This window comes from Hemibagrus wyckioides, linkage group LG04, assembly GCF_019097595.1.
Source record: "Hemibagrus wyckioides isolate EC202008001 linkage group LG04, SWU_Hwy_1.0, whole genome shotgun sequence".
Taxonomy (NCBI): domain Eukaryota; kingdom Metazoa; phylum Chordata; class Actinopteri; order Siluriformes; family Bagridae; genus Hemibagrus; species Hemibagrus wyckioides.
In genome coordinates, this window is record NC_080713.1 from 13,166,554 (window position 1) to 13,191,878 (window position 25,325).

The following is a 25,325-nucleotide window of genomic DNA, read 5'->3' on the forward strand; positions in this document are numbered from 1 at the left end:
TTCTGGGATTTGGCTAGGCAATTCAACAACATTCAGAGACTTGTCTCAAACAACACCAGTGTAGTCCAGTATAGCTGGACCTTTGTCCCAGTATGAGGTTGTTTGAAGCTGTAGCTGATTTAGCTGTAGAGATAAAATAGTTACTTTATTTTAAACTTTATATATTTTTTTCCTTCTGTTTCTATACTTGTGTAAAGCTGCTTTGAGACAATGTCCATTGTTAAAAGCGTTATACAAATAAATTGAATTGAATTTATGCAAGGGCCTATTTGCATTTAGTTGAATTCATCCTTTCATAATTTCTGAAGTGTCCCTGCTGCTGAGAAGCACCTCCATATGATGATGGTGCCACACTCATGCATGGTATTAGCCATGTGATGAGATATTCCTGAATTTTCTCAGACTAAGCTTGGAGGACAGCCCAGAGTTCAGCTTATTCCTTATACCCTTAGGTGGTTCCTTACATTAATACATTAATTTCAAGGACTATTTGATGGTGGTGACAAAATCAAAACATCCCAATTCACCAAAATGCTCTTTGTCCATGAAGCTTCCAAATCTGCTCCCTTTCCTAAGAAAAGAATGCCGACCATATTCTTGACTATACTTTTCGAAAGTCGGTTGCATAACTGTAGGGCATTGTAAAAGAAAGCTCTCATTATTCAAGTAGTGTGGATAAAATAGGAGAGATGACTTCTGTTTCTATTTAGGACTGTAGCTGCTGCATTCTGGACTACTGTAGCTTGTTTATGCACCTACTGGAACATCCAGACAGTAAGTCATTATGATAATCCAACCTGGACATATGAAAAGCATCATACTGTGACATTATATTGTTTAGCTTAGCAATATTTATCCAATAAAATGAGCTTCAAAAGAGAGACTGGCTTTAAAAAAAGGACTGCTGCAGATGAACAAGAAAGGCTATTCAGAGTTCCTATGTAATCAGAGAGCTGCCATAGGTACCCATGGTAGAATAGGTCTCCAGCACCCCCTTGCTGATCGCGAGAGGTGACAAATGGGGTGACCTGTTTACCGAGCTGCAACCCGTGACTGTGAAGCATTGTGGGATTAGTTTGTACTTAACATAGACATGTAGTTGGAATGGCCCAGTCCAACCATTAAGCTGTTCAATTCTTTCCCTGTAGGTCATTGGCCTAGGGTCAGTATGGACATCTAGTTCTTGGTGCTTGACTATATCACTCCTGTATATCTGGTGCATAACCAGAAGATTTTCTGTGGCTCTGTGCATCCCCTTGTTGGAGTGGGGAGCAGGAATCATATAAATATGGCTCACAAAAAAAACCCTAAACAAAGGATGTGGATCAAAACCTAGATGATGACTCTGATACTGGCTGTGTATGTCCTATCACAAAAATGAGAAGAGAATAGCCTGTGCAAGACTATAGCAATGCAACAAGTGTACAGTAGACCACCCAGCTTCATAAAAAGACTCCCCATTCTGGTTAAAAAAAGAGATGCAAAGAGTAAAATGTACTAAAAGGGTAAGATGTACAGAAGTGCATACAATGTTTGATAAATCACCACCATTTAATCCAAGGAAATCAATCATCTGTGGCAAAACCCACCATGAGCACTGTTGATTGTCAGACAGATCTGATTTTGGTGAAGCACCCAATGCCAAATAACAGCAAACTAGCATAAAACCACTAGCTGAATACAACCAAAGCTCAAGAAGGAAGAAAAGACAAACGGTGCAAATACACAACTACCGAAACATATCAAGAATATCAATGAAATGTCCCTTTGCTTCACTCCTGAAAATACAGACACAACAAGAACAAATAGCTCTTAACATCCATTCAGATAACATAGAACCATATATCAAGCCATTTATAATGGAGGAACTCTTAAAACATCATAAACTGCTCTAATGATACTGCTGCCCTCTCTTATGTGGATACTGGAGACAGACCACTATCACTGGTTTTAGATGGTGAAAAGCACCTTGGACCACTTGTAAGACTAGAAACCTTTATATGGATTTTTTCTAATCCAAAAAGCTGTTTAAGAAAATGCTTATAATAAAATCTGGAAATATGTCATTGTAAAATTGCACAGAATGGGTTTTTGGCTATACATGCAAAAGTTCATTTCCAACTTCCATGTCTGTCCAAGAAAAACACTGAGTTATACATTTCATAAATATTATTCCTTATGTAAATATAAGCATAACTGCTCTGCTACAACTTTTTCTTAGAGAGAGGTGAGTGCTTTTCTAAATCATGTCTGCTGGTCTCTTTTCCAGTTCATAAGAATTAGATATTTTGCCTGGAGAGAGGAACAAGTTGTACTGTTTACAAACCCATGAAGTCCAATTAAAGGACAAGGACATACTGTAAATGAGAGATAGTCTGTTTACAATGCTCACAAATAGAGGTAAGAGTTTTTTTTTTGAACTTATAATGACAGTTGAAATGTCTAAGAAAAATAAACATCTTAGCATAATATTTAAATTTGTAATGAATATTCAGAGTGCCCAATCTGGGGAATTCAAAGGCAAAATGGTTATTCTTTCTCTAATAATCTAAAATACACCAATCAGCAGTAACATTATGACTACTGATGGGTGAATTCCTGGTGCCATGAGTTCCCCAGTTAACACACACGCACTCAGCCATCCATGTAATGTAAAAGAAAACGTAATTCATCAGACCAGACCACCTTCTTCCATTGTTCTGTGTCAGTGCTCATAATGTTATGGCTGATTGGTGTGTGTCTGTGTGTATTAAGGCTGAAACAACGAATCGATTAAATCGATAATAATCGATGATGAAAATCGTTGCTGACGAATGACATTATCAATTAGGCGGCCGGTGCACATCACCATGCAATCATAGCGTTGTTCCAGGCGCACATCAGAAGAATGGCGGAGAGTACAAGCACGCCAGATAAAAGTGTGCGACCCAAGACCTCTAAGGCATGGGAGCATTTCGTATTAAATTCCGGGGCAAATGTAACTTGCAAACTTTGCAAAGCGGAGCTTGAGTGTCACGGAAACACGACAATGATGAACGAGCACATAAAACGAAAGCATGCTGGAATCACAGATGAAGGTGAAACTTCAGGATGGCAAGAGGAAGCTGAAAGGAATGTCCGGGTGCTAACCCAGATTGTATCCAAAAAACATAAAACCACAGCTGCCCAACTCACTGCAGAATTAAATGTGCACCTCAATTCTCCTGTTTCCACCAAAACTGTCCGTCAGGAGCTCCACAGGGTCAATGTACATGGCCGGGCTGCTATAGCCAAACCTTTGGTCACTCGTGCCAATGCCAAACGTCGGTTTCAATGGTGCCAGCAGTGAAAATCTTGGGCTGTGGACAATGTGAAACATGTATTGTTCTCTGATGAGTCCACCTTCACTGTCTTTCCCACACTCGGGAGCGTTACGGTGTGGAGAAGCCACAAAGAAGAGGCACTTTGGGGTGTTTTGGAGGAGCAAGTCAGGAAACGTTTTCCTCCACCAGCATCACGTAGTGACCTGGCCACTATTCTGCAAGAAGAATGGCTCAAAATCCCTCTGGCCACTGTGCAGGACTTGTATCTGTCATTCCCAAGACGAACTGATGCTGTATTGGCCACAAAAGGAGGCCCTACACCATACTAATGAATTATTGTGGTCTAAAACCAGGCATTTCAGTTTCATTGTCCAACCCCTGTATCACATCTAACACACACAGTCAATTTTTGATCTTGTTTTAATTTGTACCTGTAAATGAAAGTGATGTACTTGCATGTAAACAACAAAATATCACTTTGTTCTCACTTATTAGCTAAAGAAATCAACAAAAATTAGTATTTCACCTGAGGAAAAAGTTAGGACACCCTATGCCCTAATAGTTTGTGTTTCCTCCATTGGCTGAAATAACCTCAATGAGTTTCTTGTAGCCATCTACCAGTTTCTGACATCGACTGGAAGAAAGTTTCCCCCACTCCTCAATGCAGAATTCTTTCAGCTGTGTGAGGTTTGGGTGGTTTATTGCATGCACAGTCAGTTTCAAATGACCTCACAACATCTCAATAGGATTTAGATCTGGGCTTTGACTTGGCCAGAATTCTCCATTTTTTACTTTTCAGCCAGCCATGGTGGACTTACTGGTATGTTTTGGGTCATTGTCATGTTGCAAGGTTCACTTCCTCTTTAGCTTAAATTTTCTGACAAATGTTTATGCCAAACATGCCCTGTTATGGTGTCCAAATAATTCTATTTTAGACAAATTTGTCTGAAGCACATCATTCCAGAATTCTTGGCCTTTGTCTCTGTGTTCTTTGGGAAACTTCAGTCTTGCCTTCATGTTTTTTTTAGACAGCAAAGGTTTCCTTTTTGCACACCTCCCATAATAATTAAAGTTGTATAGTCTCTTTCTGATTGTAGATTCATAGACTTTTGCATAAACTCTAGCAAAAGCTTGCTTAGGTCCTGTGATGATATTTTAGGGTTTTTGGAGACGTCTTGCGGTCTGCTCTTGGGGTGAATTTCCTTGGATGGCCTGACCTGGACATGTCGGCAGATGTTTTAAATGTTTTCCACTTGGAAAGATTTTCTGGACAATGGAATGGCTGATTACAAATTCTTTTGAGATCTTTTTATATCCCTTACCACACTCATAAGCATCAACAGTCTTCTTTCTGAAGGCCTCAGAGAGCTCAGTGTCACCATGGTGATATCTCTCACTTCAATTAAGAGCAAACCAAGCTAAATGTCTAATAATTTGCACCTGAAGTGATACACCTGTCTGTCATTTTATCCATTTTAAGTACAAGTAAATATGGGGGTGTAATTACTTTGTTCTCACAAGAATTTGGATTTTTTAAAATGACATTTTACAGATCATTTAAAAAACGATTTTTCTTTGGCTTTATTTATTTAGTTACTGTATTACTTGAATCTTTCAATTTTGTTAAAATGAAGGTCAAATGGCCATATATTTAACCAGTGGCAGACCGTCAGGGCCAGCAAGGCCTAGAACTACAAGTAACTGTGCATGACTATTAATAATCCATTTTTAAAACTGTGAAAATGTATTTGCTTTTCTGACAGTGTTGATGTTTTCACAGCGTTGCAGTAATGAGATTTTTTAGGACTTATTTTGGAAATTATTTTCAAAAAGGTGTTAAATGGTAAGTATTTTTTTTTAAAATTAATGTTCACAAATACTCCAGACTTTGTTCTTAATGTCTGGAAAAAAAGTTAATTTAAGTATATTTAAAACGTAGATTTCGTTTTACAGTACGTTCAAGACTGGCGAGTTATAAAGCGCGGTGCTTTTTGCTGTCAAATGGTGTGTGTGGTGTAATGTTAGTCCTGATTGTTTAGTAGTCTGACAGTCTGGGGGAAGAAGTTGTCCTTCAGTCAGCTTGTTTTGGACTTGGTACTGCAGTATTGCCATCCTTAGGGCAGCAGAGACAGTAGCTTGTGGCTCAGATGGGTTAGGTCTTTGATGAACTTTCATAGGTTACATGTAATAAAACATAGACCCAAGTAAATATTTTAAGTGCAAGTCTGTTTGTGTGTGTTAAACTTTTTTTCATGTTAAGGATGACCTTTGCATGGAATTGCGTCTTATCCTTTTGGAAAATATGCAAGCAGGCCCAAAAGCCTAAAGTTCAAAATGAATGCTGAAACTGCCCATGGTATCTACTGTTCTGCTCATTTCATATTTTCTGTTTTAGATATGGGACATATTTCTGTGGACACAGAAAATTGTGTAAAATGTCATTGTAAGTTGTAGCATTACAGTTTTACTTCATTGTAACCAAGAGGCCTTGCCCAAACATTTTGCATGATAGTGCCTTGTGGAAAAAGCAAGGACCTTGAATACATAGTTTGCCAAGGATGGAGTGGAAGAACTTTATTTCACATTACCATAGCACTGAAGGGCAAGGTGCTACCCAGTCAGGTGCTGTAAACTCATTTGTTTACTGAAGAAAGTTTTAGCAACCTAAACGTGTCCATAGTAGACAACTACATGACTAAGATATCATTAAATAGCTAGTTTCTTTTTTTATTTTAGGTGACCTACTTAGTTTTTAGTCTAAATTAAATTTAAGTCCTGGTAAATTCTTAGTTAACACATCAGCAACACTGATATGAGCAGTTTGCAGCTTACCTGAAGTCACTGCAAAAACGTAGTTCCTTGGATCATATCAACACAGGAATGGTTTTACAGGTGGAGGCCACTGACATTTTTTTCTCTGCTCATCTTTTCTGACTGTTTTTCATTTGGCTAGGGTCAGTGTCACTACTGGTAGTATGAGGTGATACCTGGACCCTACAGAGGTTGCACAGGCAGTCCAACTCCTCCAGGATGGCACATCAATACGTGCCATTGCCAGAAGGTCTCCCAGCACAGTCTCAAGAGCATGGAGGAGATTCCATGAGACAGGCAGTTACTCTCAGAGAGCTGGACAGGGCAGGTCCTTAACCCATCAGCGGGAGAGGTATCTGCTCCTTTGTGCAAGGATAAGGATAAGCACTGCCAGAGCCCTACAAAATGAACTTCATCAGGCCACTGGTGTGAATAGCTCTGACCAAACAATCAGAAACAGACTTCATGAGGGTGGCCTGAGGGCCCAACTTCCTCTAGTGGGACCTGTGCTCACTTCCCAGCACCGTAGAGCTCAATTGGCATTTGCCATTGACATCAGAATTGGCAGGTCTGCCACTGGATCCCTGTGCTTTTCACAGAGAGCAGGTTCACCCTGAGCACGTGACAGATGTGAAAGTGTCTGGAAAAGCTGTGGAGAACGTTATGCTGCCTGTAACATTGTTCGGCATGACCGGTTTAATGGTGGGTCAGTGATGGTCTGGGGAGGCATATCCATGGAGGGAGGCACAGACCTTTACAAGCTAGACAGTGGCACCCTGACTGCCATTAGGTATCGGGATGAAATCCTTGGACCCATTGTTGGAGCCTACACTGGTGCTATGGGTCCTGGGTTCCTCCTGGTGCACGAAAATGCCCAGCCTCATGTGGCGAGAGTATGCAGGCAGTTCCAGGGGCAATACAAACTCCTGAGTACCATTTTGAGTTGCTGCAATGAAATTTCACACAGGCACAGCTTTCTCACTCGGAGGCCTATAAAATTCAGTTCACAGTCAGAAATTGTCTCCTAGTGTGATCCAAGGTATACCACAGGTGCTGGGGGTTACTGATTAGTATATGGATAACAGATCAGGAATGCTCATCAGTGCATTCATTCTGTTACCATCTACCATCATGAAAATGTGAAGAAGATTTACGTCATTGAATCTAAACATGCTATTTTGCCATGCTAGGATAAGACATGCCATTTGATGCATTCTTCAGTCATTTGCAGGTTTAATTATCCTTAACACATATCCTAAATGCTTGATGTGTACTAACAATATTAAATTTTTCACCAGACTCTCAGAGGGAGAAACATTTGAGAGGTGCTTTGCGGTCTGAAGTTGAAAGGTGAGTTGATAATTTTGTTAGAGTAAGTTAGATTTAAAAAAAAAAAAAAGTTAAATAGATTTTAAATTATGTAACAATGTAAGAATTTTTTATCAAACAAAATTTACAAATGATTATCATACATTACAATTACAATATTATCTCCCCCCCCCCTCTGAAACAGGAAAATCAACAAAGATCATATCGTAATTCTGGATTCCTTGAATTACATTAAAGGTGAATTATATATGCATTTCTGTAAAATTCCCTTTATATTTCCTTTATTATTAACTTTCCATGGTGTTATTTGATGTGTTAAAAACATTATTTTCAGCCATGTCATATTTTATTATTTTATTGTTTTATTGTTTTTAAAAGTTTTTGTTATTATTTTATTATTATATTCCTTTATCTTAAAAAAACTAATTTTTGACTTTAAATGATTTTAAATGGTTTTCCAGGTTACAGATATGAACTCTTTTGTCTCATCAAACATGTGCAGACACCACACTGTTTGGTATGTTCAAACATGTAAAACCTCATTAAAAATTTACATCTTTAAAACTTGGTTAAACGTTTCTGTGCACTTCATGCACATTGTCTTTATTCAGGTCTACTGTTTGACAACTGCTTCATTGAGCTCAGACTGGAACAAGGAAAGAGAAGATGATTATCCATATTCCCAGGAAATGTAAACACATTTATTTTATTTATTTATTTTAGTTCTGAGGTTGAGGAAATATTCAAACACGCATACTCTGCATGCGCATTCTTAGTGCCACAAAGACTAGAAGCCATTGACATGCATTTTATGAATCTTTCCTATACTTTGCAAACATTTATTTCAGGAAACAGACACTAAACCAACTAATTTTTGAATATTGTCAGCATGTTTGAATTATGCATTTTTGCAGTGCCACAGTTCAGTTTAATTATGGAATTTCTTTTATGTTTCTAGTCTGGATGCTCTAATTCTGAGATTTGAAGCCCCTGATTCAAGAAATAGATGGGATAGTCCTCTTTTTACTATTCAGAAAGAGGAAAGACTTCCATTTGAAACTATCTCTGATGCCATTTTGAAAAGGAAAGTTCCACCACCTAACCAGTCTACACAAAGTGTAAGAAGTTTCTTAGTTTTCTTGTATATTTCGATTTATTTGATTTAACTGCTTGTACTATACATTAGCGCAATATACAGTAGGTGGTTCTTTGTAAATTTAATTAATTAGTTTCACACTTCTAAAATATCCCCTTCTTTTGTTTAATTAGATATTAAAATTAGACTTTCATATAAGGAACAAAAAAGAAAACGCTATTTTAGCTGAGAAAAATAATAATTGTTATTCTTATAATTGGTTTCTGAAGGCTTAATTCATATAAAATATATTTTTTGAATTAAAGAAAAGAAACAACAACTACAAATTACTGTAATTAAGAATGCAAGAGCAAGACACTCATCAAATATAGAGGTTGGGATCGAGTGAGGAACATGGAGAGAAATGGGCACTTCTGCTCTAGAGCTCATCCATGTACATGTTCACACTTAGTTTGTGGAAATGAAGGTGAATGACCATGTGAGTGTAAATGTCCAGTGATGAGAAAACATGAAGTAACTTGCATGAAAAAAGAAAGATAACAATGCATGTGATGCTACAGTAAAACTGGTTTTACATCATTGAGTGATGTGAGCCATTCTCTTTTTATGGTTTCACAATTATAAAGTGACTACCACCAAGTCCAGGAGATAGGCTTCTATTAGACTGTGAAGATCATAAACCCAAAGTATAGCAGCTTTTACTAACTGATCTCTAGTATCATCACAATCTGTACTAATGTGTTTTATAAATGCACTCAATTCACACACATAGCTAGTACTGATTTGCAATCATGCATAAAGTAAAAATGCTTAAAGATAGAAAATCTATTTTACGATGGGTAGCTATTTCCCCCAATGGCAAGCTTTGGGGATGTGCAACATTGCACTAGCAAAGTGAAAGTACAACTTTTGCAATTTACAGTTCACAACTAAAACAGTTCAGTGAATCATTAAAGATTTATTTTGTTTCTAAGCCCTTTTTTCTTTCTGTGTTGTGCAGCAACCACTATCATCTTCCAACTTTTTATTCGAGCTGGACAGAGTTACTCAAGATGTCATAATGGTAAAGATTAATTTTTTCTTATAATAGCTCTTTTAGGCCTACAATTATACATCTAGATTTAATCCCTTTTGTTCTACCATCTATTTGTGTACATCAACCTTTGTATAAATCAGGTCTTAATTTTGGTTTATTTCCTAGGCTGTTCTTGAGTCACAGAAGACTAGAATTCCTGGGGATGCCATTGCAGTTCCAGGAACTACAGAAAAAATATCCTTTGCCTCCAATATGTTAAAACAAAGTAACAACAATTAATTAAACAATTAAGCAATCATTACAATAATAGATTTTAATGCATTTTGGATTGATTTGAAGCATGATTTCAGTATCGTTGCCATTCATGTGACTGTTAAGTGGTATTTTTACCTGCTTGTACTCATAACCTGATTAGTGCATATTAACAGTCTGCAGTCTGGATTTTTTGTGTACATTCTCACACTGACAAATAGGGCAAATACATTGAAATGAGTATGTACTCTGCAAATGGTTTAGGCATGGTTTAGCATAGAAATGCTATAAAATAAAAAATGCTTTCATAAATGTTCATTTAATTTATTTTTTATTTCATTTTATTGTTTTTTTAGCAATTTACAAAAAGAGAGAGCAAACAGAAAAAAAAATCAAATCAATATTTCATGTGACTACCCTGTGGCTTCAAACCAGTGTCAATTCTTACACTTTGTACACTTGCAAGTGTACACAAGTCAGGGATTTTGTAAGATAAGAGTCAGGTGTATGATTAACCAATTATATGTAGGTTAAAACACACTCATTAACTGAACCAGAAACAGCTGTGTAGGAGGCTTAAAACTACAAATTCTGCTACTAATGCTGAGTTCACACAATTTTCAACATTGTCACCAGATTACCATTATTTTTACACTGCACGACTATCTGGGGTAGCATTCAGTTGCTGCTGTGTTCACGATGGATCAACGACAGGAGGTTAAACACTGCATGACTTCACATTAGGAAGAATCGCAGACAACTCGGTCTGGTCCGCAAACTACATTTCACAACCAAACGCACGCTAGAGGTAATAAGCCATGCTTGCTGATATTGTGGTCTATAACTCCTCCCCGAACGTCCCGCTGCCCTGTATCTTGCTCTCTCATTGGCTGTAGGTCATCACTGATGTATTTTTCAGTCAGAACTCATTTTATGCAGCAGGATTTTGAATCACAGACATGTTCAAGTCAAGTCAAAGTCAAAGAAGCTTTGTCACTTCAACCATATTTAGCTGATGCAATACATGGTAAAATGAAACAATGTTCCTCCTAGACCAAAGGTGCTACACATAAAAACAAAGTACAGGTGACACAGACAGACATAGAGCTAAACATAGAGATAAGGCTAAGCTATACTTAAGGTGCAATCTTTAGAAACTAGACATACAACAGGAGTGCACAGGATGACAAGACAAGACAGTGCAGACAAACAAGACATATAATGCCGACTCTGTGCAAAAGTGTGTTGACAGTGAGTGCAAATATTAAAGTGACATGTAAACAGGATCAATGTAAAGTGTAAAGTGACATATGCATGCAAACAGGACAATTTTGTGTGTGTGTGTGAGACTGTGTCCAGCACAGTACAGTTCTTTGTTGAGAGCAGTTCTCAGTTGTGTGTCCGTGTCCAGCACAGTTCAGTTCTCTGTTGAAAAGTTCAGTTTCTCTGTTAAGATCAGATCTCGTTTGTGTGTGTGTGTGTCCGTGTCCAGCTCAGTTCAGTTCTCTGTTGAGATGATTGCCTGAGGGAAGAAGCTGTTCAACAGTCTGGTTGTGCGGGTCTGAATGCTTCTTTACCTCTTTCCGGATGGCAAAAGGGTGTGTGTGTGAGGGGTGTGTGGGATCATCCACAATGCTGTTTGTTTTGCGGATGCAGCGTGTGGAGTAAATGTCCATAATAGAGGGAAGAAAGACTCTAGTGATCTCAGCTGTCCTCACTATCTGCTGCAGGGTCTTGTGATCCGAGACGGTGCAATTCCCAAGCCAGGCAGTGATGCAGCTGCTCAGGATGCTCTCGATGGTCCCTCTGTAGAAGGTGGTCAGGATGGGAGGTGGAAGATGAGCCTTCCTCAGCCTTTGCAGGAAGTAGAGATGCTGCTGGGCTTTCTTGGTGATAGAGCTTAGTGTTTAGTTAGTGACCAGGTGAGGTCCTCCACCAGGTAAACACCAAGGACTTTGGTGCCCTTGACAATCTCCACAATGGACCCATCGATTTTCAGTGGAGAATGGTCACTCTGTGCTCTCCTGAAGTCAACAACCATCTCTTTCATTATCCCCATGTTTAGAGACAGGTTGTTGGCTTTACACCAGGCTGTTAGCCGTTGCACCTGCTCTCTGTATGCTGACTCGCTGTTCTTGCTGATAAGCCCCACCACGATCATGTCATCAGCGAACTTGATGATGTGGTTGGCGCTGTGCACTCAGCAAAGTGAACAGCAGTGGACTGAGCACACAGCCCTGAGGAGCTCCAGTGCTCAGTGTGCTGGTGCTGGAGATGCTGTTCCCGATCTGGACTGACTGAGGTCTTCCAGGATCTAATTGCATAGGGAGGTGTTGATGCCCAGCAGACTCAGCTTCTTGATCAGGTGCTAAGGAATGATTGTATTGAATGCTGAACTGAAGTCAATGAACAGCATTCTTAGGTAAGTGTCTTTATTGTCCAGGTGTGTGAGGGCCAGATGGAGGGTTGTGGTGATGGCATCATCTGTGGAGCAATTTGGACAATATGCAAACTGCATGGGGTCGAGTAAAGGTGGCAGCAGGTTCTTGATGTGCCTCATGACGAGCCTCTCGAAGCACTTCATGATGATGGGTGTGAGTGCCACAGGACGGTAGTCATTGAGACAGGACACTGGAAACTTCTTTGGCACAGGGATGATGGTGGTGGACTTTAGGTACATTGGGAAGACGGTGCTGCTCAGGGAGATGTTGAAAATGTCTTTGAAGGCATCTGCTAGCTGTTCTGCACATTCCCTGATCACTCTGCCAGGAATGTTGTCTGGTCCAGCAGCTTTCCGTGGGTTAACTCTGCATAGTTTTCCTCATGTTGGCTGTGGTGAGACAGAGCACCTGGTCCTCTGGAGAAGGGATGGTCTTCCTTGCTGTCATGTCATTTTGTGCGTAGACGCTGTTCAGCACACCTGGAAGGGAGGCATCACTGTCACAGGCAGGTGGAGCTGGCCTGTAGTTGATGATGGACTGGATGCCTTGCCACATGCGGCGAGTGTCACTGCTGCTCTGGAAGTGGCCGTGGATTCTCTGGGAGTGTGCACACTTTGCCTCTCTGATGGCTCGAGACAGTTTGGCCTGTGCTGTTCTTAGGGCATCCTTGTCTCCAGCTCTGAAGGCAGAGTCTCTGGATTTTAGCAGCGCACACACCTTTGCGGTCATCCACGGCTTCTGGTTTGATCGTGTGGTGATGGTCACGTCATCGAAGCACTTTCCAATGTAGCTAGTCACTGATGACGTGTATTCCTCCAAGTCTGTGGTTCAGAGATTTAGCATGGCAAATATTTCATGGGCATCAGCGATACATCACTGATTCTCCCAGATCGCCTCTTTGATACTTCACACTGCGTGATTGTTACATGTGTGAGTGAGCACCGATTTGCCTCTGATTTTGTGTATTTTTGTGCAACATCGGAGGTGCTTTTAACATGTGTAGCAGTGCTATCAGCAAAGCTCTGGCAAGAAAACAAGGCTAAGAGACTCAACTATGCAAGGAAACAGAAATTGGGGTGCAGAAAAATGGTAGCAGGTGCTCTAGTCGGATAAGTCAAAATCTGAAATATTTGGCTGTAGCAGGAGGCAGTTTTTTCACCAAAGGGCTGGCGAGCGGTACAATAATGAGTGTCTGCAGGCAACAGTGAAGCAATGTGGAGGTTCCTTGCAGGTTTGGGGCTGCATGTCTGCAAATGGAGTTAAAGATTTTGTCCTCAATGCTGTGAAATACAGGCAGATGATTATCTTTCATGCAGTGCCATCAGGAAGGCATCTTATTGGCCAAAATTCATTCTGCACCAGGACAACAGCCCCAAACATACAGCCAATATCATTAGGAACTATTTTCAGCATAGAGAAGTCCTATAAGTGATGGTTTGGCCCCCACAGAGCCCTGATCTCAACATCATCGAGTCTGGCTGGGATTTCATGAAGAGACCATGGGATTTGTATAACTCCCATCTATAAGTGCTAGACAGAGGATACTTCACTGCATCATTCATTGTTGAAGCAGAGGTAGAGATGGCAACTCCATGACTCACTACCAATAGCACGATTCTGTAAGCAACCAAGTTTTGGTTTAGAGTCAAAGAAGAAGAATCAGAGAGCAAGGATTCAGCTACAAGTGTTTTCAGCTCCAATAAGCAATGTACATGTTGCCTGGGAATCTTTCCTGATAAACAGCAAGGCTTCCATACAGGAAACTGGATGGCTACCCACTCCAATCCACATGTGCAAGCTACTGATGTTCACTTACTTCTTAGCTCAGCATCATCAATGCAGTGCTTCGATGCAATGCTATTTATGAAAATAGCAAAATATTTTATATTGATATGTCTTGTGTAGTCTGTGCATCTTAAATGTTAGTTTCTAATGATTCTGTAATAAATTTTGGAATTCAAATGCCACCTATCAAAATTTACTACAAAAACATGTATTTCCTTAGCCTCTGCAGCACATCGATGTAACAAGAAGCCTTAACATAGCTGAACTGGGGAAACTTCGGCGACAGTTCATCAGTTACACCAAGATGCACCCAACAGAGAACATTGGACAGATAGCCAATATGTTTGTGCAGTACCTTAATAAGAGCATGCACTGAAAATTGCCAGTAAATTTAACAGCACCTGTTTTTTTCTTTAATGTTTTGAGTTTTAATTATTCATTGTTTTGTTTAACATGATTTAGAATCATAGAATTTAATAAGATATTTCAGAGAACTTTGACTTAAAAATAAATGTGTATTTTATTTGATTGTTACATAGTGTTAATGTTCCAGCTGTCTGCTATATACTTGTGTAAATATTTGTGTCCTATACATTAATATGTGAGCACAATAGAGCAATATGTTAATGTATCATTTTGCTTAACTGTACTTGTTCATTCAAGGTCAGTCAGGTGTATTGGGACATTAATCATTTTTCTCAGATTGCTTTTCAAAATAAAGTTTCTATGTATAGTAACTTTTTGTGCATAAAGTCATTTCACAGTGAATGTTGCTGAGATAGCCTGAACACTGCTCAAATATGATTTGGATATGCTAGTGCTAATACCACTAACATGTCCAGCTTCACTGTTCAGTGTCTGATAGAATTTTTGGGTTAGTTTGTAGAAGAAGTCTGAGTCATACCTCTGAGCTGATATATACACATGTATATAGTGATTGAATCGCCAAACTCTTCAAAGTTTACTGAGACCAACAGGTTTACTGAGGTGGTTTAAACAGAAGAGAAGTAGTAGATACTGTGTTTTTATAGACAGCATTGTCAGAAACAGACATGGTGGTTAATACATTAACTGATGGTTTGACGAGTTTGTTACGGAATGCCTATGCACGGCACATGTTTATCAGAACAGAACAGAAAGAATATCCAGGCCAAATCAAAGAGGTGGTCATAAATGAGATAATAATCAAATGGTGTCAGTCCAGGGCAGTGTTCCAAAATATATTCAGAATATATAAATGCCCTCTTAGGTCCCAACAGGACCTGTGCATGCTCTTAAGAAGCATCAAAGACAGTCTTACTGCTCACTGGGCCTTCCCACAGCCTCAAATGAAAATCAATGCATACCAGAGGTCAGAGGGTGGACCTGTCCAGCAAGAAGCAGGACCTACTTTATTGTGTTGAGTGGAAATGCTACGGACTGCCTAACACGAGCAGAAATACACTCAAAGATACACAGTAACAACAGAAAGGCCAAAGAATTATCACAACTGGTACAATGAAATGCAAAATCCAATAACATTATGCATTATAAACAATGGATAAATTGCGAGCGATTTCTAAAGAGTACACTGCTGCTGAGGTGTAAGACTACATACATAGGAGATAAGGCCCATACTAAGAGTATATTATAAACATGTTTTTGTTGAATAATTTTTTCTAAGCAATGGCTGAGTTATTTTATCATGATCACAACGTGAGCAAGTTCTACAATGACCAGAGTTTACAAAACCAGTATCTTGGAACAATAGTCGTAGTCAGATTATCAGACATTTAAAAGCTAATACAGTAATCCCCAGCTATATCGCGGTTCATTTATCACGGTCCCAGTATATCGCAGATTTTTATTTGGAACATACATTTTTTCGCATATTTTCCTGGTATATCGCAGTATCTGCAAACCTTATAATAAATTATTTTATGTTGAAATAAGGTAATTTATTAATCAAAATATAATTATTAATTACAAAATATAAACATTAATTGAAAATGAAGTAAAATGTTAATAAGAACACGTAGCGTTTAGGAAAGCGAGGTGCGGGGATGCTGAAACTTAAAATACAATACGGCTGGAGGAACGAGTCTGGCCAATCGGAATGCCCCATTTATTTAATCACAGTTGTGATTGGCTGCTGGCTATGTGTGCAGTTGGGGAAAGGGAAGCAGAATTCTCCAGCATCCCAGTTCTTCATGTGTCACTGTCCCGAGTGTTTCGTTTTGTGCTGTGTACGTTTTTTGTTTTTGTTTTTTTTATGGTTTTTCTGCAAACCCTATTATGTCACCCAAACGCTTTGCACCTTCTAAGGCATCCGGCAAGGATCATACATACATACAGTACTCACTTAAATGTGATATTTCTATGAATTTACCCCAAATCCATCTCATATATGCTTGCAAATGTTTTCTGTGTGTGTTTAAAGAGTGTGGGAGGGTAATTTGTGGCTTAAACAATTAAAAAAAAGCATTTGGGGGTGACATCCATGTATCACAGATTTTCGTTTATTGCGGGTGGCTTTGGAACGTAACCCCAGCAATAAACGGGGGATTACTGTATATAAATTTTTTTATGTGTGTAAAGGTGAGATAATATAATGCTCCCTAGGGCTGTTTGCTGAATTTCTTCTGTCTCTGAAAAACTGTGGCTTTTTACTGCATCACCTTGGAGAAAAGGGTGAGTTGGCTGATCTAAAGGCAGAGACATTAGCATGCAAACTGTTCAGCTTCTCTATCAGTGCTTGATTGTAATTGCTGACAATCACCTCCAGGTCACCTGAAAAAAACAACAACAGGATTACCTTTAGTCCAAGTGGTTGGAAATGGCCTGCGCATAATTATCTCAAAAGGAATAGTTGTGATTTTGGGCATGTTGTCATGCAAATTTCACGAAGATATTTTTCCCTGAATGTTTTCTTTAACACAAATCAAACACTCATCAAGTAGGAATTTATCAGTTTTAGTGACATTAAGAATACAAAATTGTTGATGTTCTTAAACACCCCTCTTCGTGCAGCCTTTGAGATAGCATGTAAATGACGCACAAGAAATGGCAAGGGGACAATGCTAACTGTATTTCGTTGCCTTGTACCCACATGTGCAGTGACAAAGTTGAATCTAATCTAATCTAATCTAATCTATTCTAAAATAGTGTGGCTGTTTTGTGCACAGAAAGCAAGGGTGTGCTCTCTTTGGCAGCCTATTTAGCTACTTTATCAGCTAGATAGTTAACACAAGCCATTTCAGAATCTAATGGCTCATGACCCTTGACCTTAATGACAACTTGACATTTTGGTAACATTGAGGCCTCTTAAAGGTCAGAAAGCAGTCAAGCATGTGCCTCAGTGACATAGAGATGAATCAGAGCGTTTTTAGTCAGGTAAACCTAGAGCTGGAGCTGAGCTCAGGGATTGTTTGAGATAACAGAAAGAGTTCCTTTTTCTTAGTCCAGGGATGTCCAATCTTATCCTCTAAGGGCTGGTGTGGCTGCAGTATTTCATTCTAACCAAGCAGAAGCTACAACTGATTTCACCTGTTTAATCAACTAATCTTGGCTTTCAGTAGTCTCAGGTGTTGCTTTTGCTCGGTTGGAATGAAAACATGCACCCACACCGGCCCTTTCTGGATAAGATTGGATGCTGCTGCCTTGGTCCATTCAACATTATCAGGCACATCTTTGAGGCAACCCTGGTGCAAAACTATGTCAACTTGTAAACAGCCAGGTATGGACTGGCAGAAGTAATTAATCAGTACCTTAAACCAAGCATACCTTTCTGTGTTTTGAATGGATGGACCATTATGACTCTCACAGACAGGAAACCCCAGATACTGCACCAAAGGCTGACAGAATTGGAGTTTAGAGAGCAAGGCCTTGAAACCACACTGAGCCAGATGTTTGAGGACCACAAGAGAGCCTCTTATAAAAGTCTGCATCTTTCCCCGACAGCAGAATGTCATCTGCATATTTTAGTAGGGAACAGCCTTCAGTCAGGATGAGTAATGACAACAAGGAATGCACCATGGATGAGAACACAGCCAGTGAATTAATGAGCCCTTAAGGTAGATGTGTTCAGGTGTATTGATGTTTGAATGTAAAGGCAAAGATTGACTTCATCTGCTCACTGACAGGGATCGACAGTAAAATGGTCATTATAATGTGGTATGGCAGATAATATGGATTAAACATCAGGCACATTTGGGCTAATAGGTATAACTTGATCATTAATGTAGTGAAATCTTGTGTAAAATGCCCTTACCATTTGGTTTCTTTACTGGATTGACATAAGTATTTTATGGTGAACAGGTGGGTTTAAATGCACCCTGCATGAGCAATGAATCAATGTTTGAATACCCTCCCCCTTCTTAACAGACAGAAAATATTGTTTACAAAATATGCGGTTGATAAACGAAGTTTAGCGACATTCTGTGGTATCTGTACTTGGACTGCTTAATTTGAGTGAGTGGCTCACAATTTGGATAGGACCTCAGAGTGCTCAGTGGTACTGCAAGGTCATCAAAGGCCCTGGACATGTCAGATGCATACATAACAGAAGAAAAACAAAGATTAGTTGGAGTGCTGAGAACAAGATGTCCTCCTTCAAGATTAGTTTCACAGGTGAGGATGGAATGACAATGAATCTATGATAAAAAAGAATTTCAGAATCATCTGGACTAGTAGTTTTGAGTGAGGAAGTTTTAGGACCTGTAACATTGCGGTTGAATTCCCATCGGCATGCTCTCATATAGACTTTTGGCCTGTTGCCGGTAATTAGTGTCAACTTGTGGTACCTGTGCATGCTGTTATTTAAACGTTAGAGGTCCTTCACTGAGCATGCAAAAATAGTCTGTGCTACATAGTAGAACAGTAAACTGTATCAGAGTGGTATTCCCTCTGAGAAATACCATCAGGCACAATTTTCTTGTGTTTAGGGCTTAGAGAAGTTTTATTCAGGTTCTGGTCAAGTGTTAGGGTACTTACACCCTTAAACTCAAACAGCACTGGTTCAGCAAGTGGATTCTCTTGCTGGATCATAGAGCTAGTCATGGCAAGTGGGTTCCCCACTCAGCAGCTCTTCTTATGCAGGACTCGCTCTCCACTTTCCCACCGGTTGGGAGTGTCAGAGTGGTTTCCTGATCTGCTTCTGTGTGCTTCTGCAACTTTGACTTCCATGCTTATGTAGTGTAATGGTTAGCAGTTTGGGCATCTGATTGAGGAACAATTGAGGAACACAACCTCCTATGAACGATTACGCCACTTAACATTTCCACAAGCAGCTTCACTACTGTCACTAAAATCATTTTATTGCCATTTGTATCACTCATTGTCCAGTCACAACACTTTCCCATCTGTTCCGGATACCTATCCAGCTCCCTGCCCAGTTTCACCCTACCTATCCTATTGGATAACAGGCCCGGCTTTGTACCCTCCCATAACATCTGGTCTGAGCTCAACCCCGTAAAAGTAACTGCACCAGACTGAGCCAGCAAGTCTTGAGCGGATCAGGCAGGTTGTGGTTGGCCAAGCCACAGCTTTAGGCAGACATGAGCAGGCCCTGGCTGCGTTATTTACCAACATTCAGGAGATCTTGTTCTGACTGGGTCAGATCCAGACCCTGCTAACAGCTCCGGGAGGCTGAGGCCTCCAGCAAAGTCTTGAGGGAAGGTTCCCAGGCTATCTGTCTGGAGTCTGTGATGCCGATGGTCCCTGGGATATGTTTGCCTCCCCCGCAGCCCTACGTGTGGCAACACAGAGGCTGCAACTCATTTATTATACAGTGCTCCCATGTTTTCGAGATTCAGCCTTCCCAGTTCTCATCAGAAAGGTCCAAGGAAACAGCCTTTATTTGTCACATATACATTACAGCACAGTGAAATTCTTTCTTTGCATATCCCATCCTTGGAGGTTGGGGTCAGAGCGCAGGGTCAGCCATGATACGGCGCCCCTGGAGCAGAGAGGGTTAAGGGCCTTGCTCAAGGGCCCAACAGTGGCAACTTGGCGGTGCTGGGGCTTGAACCCCTGATCTTCCGGTCAACGACCCAGAGCCTTAACCACTTGATAGCATGATTGCCCTTTTAACAGTTAAGGGTCAGGTTGGAACAATCAAGCCCTCCAGACAGCATATGTATAGGGCCTCACTGAAGAATTAAAGGACAAGTTGGCAGCTTGTGACAGTTTTGTACCTGCACCATTAACTTGCTTCCAGGTGCAGATCGCCCCACACACACTCCTGGGGCAGGTTGAACAGAAAGCCATGGATCAATATATCCAAGAGGCTATCGCTCTGGGACACATTCACCTGTCCACATCACTGATGGCTGCAGGCTTCTTCTTTCTCAAGAAGAAGGATGGGAACCTGCACCCCTGTATTGATTACCGGGGCCTAAATGCAGTAACCCAGAAGGACCATCACCCTCAGCCCCTGAATAACTTATCATTTCATCACTTGCAGGAGGCCAGAGTCTTCTCTAAACTAGTCCTCTGCAGTGCCTATAACTTGGTTTGTATCAGAGCAGGGGATGAATGGAGAATTAATCTCCTTCCTGGGCTTCATGGTCTCATGTGATGGGCTGAGGATAGACCCACTTAAGACCAGGGCAGTCAGGAAATGGCCTCAGCCCTACTCAGTTTGTGCACTCCAGTGCTTTCTGGGTTTTACAATTTTTTTCTGATGCTTCATGCAATTTTAGTACCTTGTTCTTTAACCCCAGTTCTTTGGATGCTGGACCCTGAAGCCCCAGTTGAGTGCTGAGTCCCACCAGCTGAGGACTCCAAACCCCAACCCATTAATCTATCTCCCAAAATAGTGGTGCCTTTGCGCTGGGGTTTGGTGGAAGTGGTCAACTGGGCACATCAGCAGGAACCAGATTTTTCAATTCAATTAAATTTATTTGTATAACACCTTTCACAAAAAAATGGAACATGGAACACAGTCATCATCAAGTGGAGAAAATATGGTTCAACAGTGACATTATCAAGAACTGGATGTCCCTCCAAAATTGATGACAAGACAAGAAGAAAACTGGTCAGGGAGGCTGCCAAGACTGCCAAGTACTGGCTGTGTAGTATATGTGACAACAATCTCCTGTATTATTCATATCTCTGGGCTATGGGGTAGGGTGGTGTGGTGTGGGAAATAATTTTATAGTTTGAAGTGTATATGTATGAAATTCTTGTTTGATGTTGTGTAAAATAACCAGGGGACAGCATGATTGAGCTTTCAGGTAAAGTTTATTCATTAGATCATTTGATTCTGAGAACAATATAGGGTTTAATGTGACATGTGAGTCGGTCGTTGGCCTTGCATGTAGTCTGCAAAGGTTTCAGAGAATGAGCAGCCGTATCAGTGATGTCAGTCTGGCAGGCTTTCTCAGTGGTAGCAGGCTTGCCACATTTGGACCAGTCAATATTAGAGCTGTACGTCAGGTCATCATGACCAATCTTCACCCTGCTGATACCATGAGAGGCAATGACCTCATCATGGAGCAAACACAGAGCGTGTTGAACAGCAATGGCAGTACCAGGTGAAATGTCTAGATCAAATATGCAGAAAAGAAAGATGAAAAAAAGCAGTGAAATGTAAAACGCAATAATAAAGAACAAAGATGGGGGTAGGCCCCTGCGGAACTGAGGACTTACCCATGCTCTCCACTGTGGTTGAATGAGTCACCTGAGAAAGTGGAGCTGAAGAAAATCCCACTGGTTGGGGTGGAGACGCCCACATTTTTAATATAATGATTCTCGAAAGTTTAATTATAATGGTATTCGAAAAGTTATAAATTCAAAGATAATGGTGTCAAAAAAGAACCCAATGCTCCAAAAAAGAAAATAGGTGGGACTTTCTCAGCAGAAAGCTGGTGACGTGTTACTTTTGGAAAAGATAAGGAAAATAAATAAAAAGACGGTGTCTGGTGATGCCAAGAGCGAGGTTGTTGGGACGTTCATGCGTGAGCATCTCAATTCTTGTATCAGCGTTGATTGCAAATAAAATCTCATATCTGCATTCATCTAGTCTGCATGAGGTCTTATTTAGTTTAGACTTATTTAGAGTCTCACTCAGACTGAGCTGTTGGGTCAGTGTGGAGTTGGAGTCAGATTTTGTAGTGAAGTAGTGTTAGTGAGTAGAACAGAATTTTATTCCACATTGTTTTGGTGACCCCAATGTGATCACAGAGAAAATGCGATTGGCACAGAGAAAACAGCGGAGCCCCGGACCTGGGACCTGAGGCTGCAGCCGCCACCCGCGGACCAGGATCCATCTAGGACAAAGGTAAGGCAGAAGCCTGTTTGATCGAATTTCTGCATTAGTTGTGTGTGGTCTGGGGAGGCGGAGGCCCTCGGTCCAGGGACAGATCAGCTCTGTTTCATCCTGTTAAAGCAAAAGTAAGAGTAAGTTAAAACCGTATAAAGTCACATGATAAAATTGCATGCTTTATGCTGATAAAGACTAGATGATGTCAGATGTAGGAAAGTGTAAAGGCCTGTATGTTCGAAAGTCCTAGTGGGTTCCAGGTGGTATGAGTGAAATTCCTGTGAAAAAGACCTTATTTGGATGCAAACGGAGTGTTCAGTAGCAGAAAGTAAGTTCTGTGAACATGAACAACTTCAGTGGAAAAAGAAGAATAAGTGTCAAGTAACAGGTGGGAAAAAAAAGAGAAGAGTAAAAATTCCTGGATCCGGGTGTTAGTGAAAGGAATTAAAGAGAAACAAGAGAATAAGAGATAAAAAGAGAAACGTAGTGAAATTCCTGGGTCCAGGTGTGTGAGTAATAAAGAGATAAAGAAAATATGAAGAGAAAAAGCGCTGAGAAGAAAATTCCTGGATCCAGGTGATAGTGAGAAAAAAAAAAAAAGAGGGGCCCATTGTGTGTCTTTATCTGTTGTCTGTCTTGATCGTGTTGGTTGGTGCTGTAGTGTGTGGGTGTGTTGGTTATGCGGAACTGTGTGATCTCGAGTGCATGAGAGGATGACTGATGACCGATGTAAATAGCTCTGCATTTAATTTTGAATTTTGTTACCGTAGTGATTTTGTTGCTGTGGGAGCACAGACAATAAATGTATATATATGTATATATATATATATATATATATATACACACTATATTGCCAAAAGTATTCGCTCACCTGCCTTGACTTGCATATGAACTTAAGTGACATCCCATTCCTAATCCATAGGGTTCAATATGATGTCGGTCCACCCTTTGCAGCTATAACAGCTTCAACTCTTCTGGGAAGGCTGTCCACAAGGTTTAGGAGTGTGTTTATGGGAATTTTTGACCATTCTTCCAGAAGTGCACTTGTGAGGTCACACACTGATGTTGGACGAGAAGGCCTGGCTCTCAGTCTCCGCTCCAATTCATCCCAAAGGTGTTCTATCGGGTTGAGGTCAGGACTCTGTGCAAGCCAGTCAAGTTCATCCACACCAGACTCTGTCATCCATGTCTTTATGGACCTTGCTTTGTGCACTGGTGCACAGTCATGTTGGAAGAGGAAGGGGACAGCTCCAAACTGTTCCCACAAAGTTGGGAGCATGGAATTGTCCAAAATGTCTTGGTATGCTGAAGCATTCAGAGTTCCTTTCACTGGAACTAAGGGGCCAAGCCCAGCTCCTGAAAAACAACCCCACACCATAATCCCCCCTCCACCAAAAGTTACACTTGGCACAATTCAGTCAGACAAGTACCGTTCTCCTGACAACCGCCAAACCCAGACTCGTCCATCAGATTGCCAGATGGAGAAGCGCGATTCGTCACTCCAGAGAACGCGTCTCCACTGCTCTAGAGTCCAGTGGCGGCGTGCTTTACACCACTGCATCCGACGCTTTGCATTGCACTTGATGTATGGCTTGGATGCAGCTGCTTGGCCATGGAAACCCATTCCATGAAGCTCTCTGCGCACTGTTCTTGAGCTAATCTGAAGGCCACATGAAGTTTGGAGGTCTGTAGCGATTGACTCTGCAGAAAGTTGGCGACCTCTTCTCAATATGTGCCTCAGCATCCGCTGACCCCGCTCTGTCAGTTTACGTGGCCTACCACTTCATGGCTGAGTTGCTGTCGTTCCCAAACACCTCCACGTTCTTATAATACAGCTGACAGTTGACTGTGGAATATTTAGGAGCGAGGAAATTTCACGACTGGATTTGTTGCACAGGTGGCATCCTATCACAGTTCCACGCTAGAATTCACTGAGCTCCTGAGAGCAACCCATTCTTTCACAAATGTTTGTAAAAACAGTCTGCATGCCTAGGTGCTTGATTTTATACACCTGTGGCCATGGAAGTGATTGGAACACCTGATTCTGATTATTTGGATGGGTGAGCGAATACTTTTGGCAATATAGTGTATATATATATATACACCCCAAGGCAATATATATATATATATATATATATATATATATATATATATATATTGCCTTGGGTTAAGGCACTTAAAACTTCTGGTTAGGGTTAATTTAGTGTGGCCCACAACTCTAAGAGGTCCCCAATACACAGAAGTTTGGATTAGTGTGTGGCAGTTGGGATGGGATCGCAGACTGTGGAGACATTTCATTGTAGCAAGTCTGACAGTTGACCCACAAGTGATAACAAAGAATTGAGACTAGAAGTGTGTGTGTCTGGAGAAAAATTGGGTGCTTTCCAGGCTGCTGGAGAAGTGTGTGTGTGTGTGCGCCAGGTCATTGTGCCACGGTGTGTGTGTAAGAGTGAAGAACTCCCTAAGGAGGAGAGGATTTTTGCCCAGAATAATCATGGGAAAGAGCTGTGTATGTATAGTTTGAGAAATCCATCGTTTGGAAACACCTTTTGTGAGCCTGATACAAAGCCAAAATTGACTAATAGCAGACTTATTGAGAAATGTTTTGTGTATAATCAGAAGAAAAGAATAACCAGAAAGAATCCACCTAAAACTTGGTTTTGTATTCTATTAGGTCATTCAGTTAATTGCAAGAGGTGTGATCCAGATGAAGCAACATTACCCTTATTGACACACTGAGCTGTTATACTGATATCTCTCACTGTATGCATACTGCTGTCCATTTCAGTTGTATGGCCTTCTGTCGAGATTTAGATATAGAGACTAGAGGAATAGGCACACATTTTTGGGATAAACGAACATACAAAGATAGAGAGGGAGTAGAACGGTGGCAGCCAGAGGATTTAATTAGGGATAAATTGTGGGCCTTGTCAAAGTTTGAAGGGTTGTGTACATAACAGAGAACCTTCCCTGACATAGATTGGTACGAAGGACTTAGGAAGATTTGGAGGCCTAAATTATTGAGTCCAAT

The 25,325-nt window shown here is 40.6% G+C and overlaps 1 protein-coding gene across 6 annotated transcripts in view; it reads left to right on the top strand.

Annotated features, from left to right (window-relative positions):
* The window catches only part of kti12 (KTI12 chromatin associated homolog), a 34,072-nt gene extending 19,283 nt beyond the window's left edge, over positions 1-14,789 (top strand). For 2 of the 6 annotated variants that reach the window (XM_058387090.1, XM_058387091.1), the window contains 9 exons: positions 2,270-2,400; positions 7,412-7,463; positions 7,627-7,679; positions 7,904-7,959; positions 8,054-8,133; positions 8,401-8,560; positions 9,539-9,601; positions 9,740-9,808; positions 14,285-14,789. In XM_058387090.1, coding sequence (XP_058243073.1) covers positions 2,364-2,400; positions 7,412-7,463; positions 7,627-7,679; positions 7,904-7,959; positions 8,054-8,133; positions 8,401-8,560; positions 9,539-9,601; positions 9,740-9,808; positions 14,285-14,428 — 714 coding nt within the window. In that variant the 5' untranslated portion in view covers positions 2,270-2,363 and the 3' untranslated portion in view covers positions 14,429-14,789. Of the gene's footprint in view, positions 1-710; positions 775-2,269; positions 2,401-5,082; positions 5,146-5,697; positions 5,746-7,411; positions 7,464-7,626; positions 7,680-7,903; positions 7,960-8,053; positions 8,134-8,400; positions 8,561-9,538; positions 9,602-9,739; positions 9,809-14,284 lie in introns of all 6 variants that reach the window. The other 4 variants (XM_058387089.1, XM_058387088.1, XM_058387086.1 and 1 more) reach the window with 4 other exon arrangements.
* Positions 14,790-25,325: the final 10,536 nt, after the last annotated feature.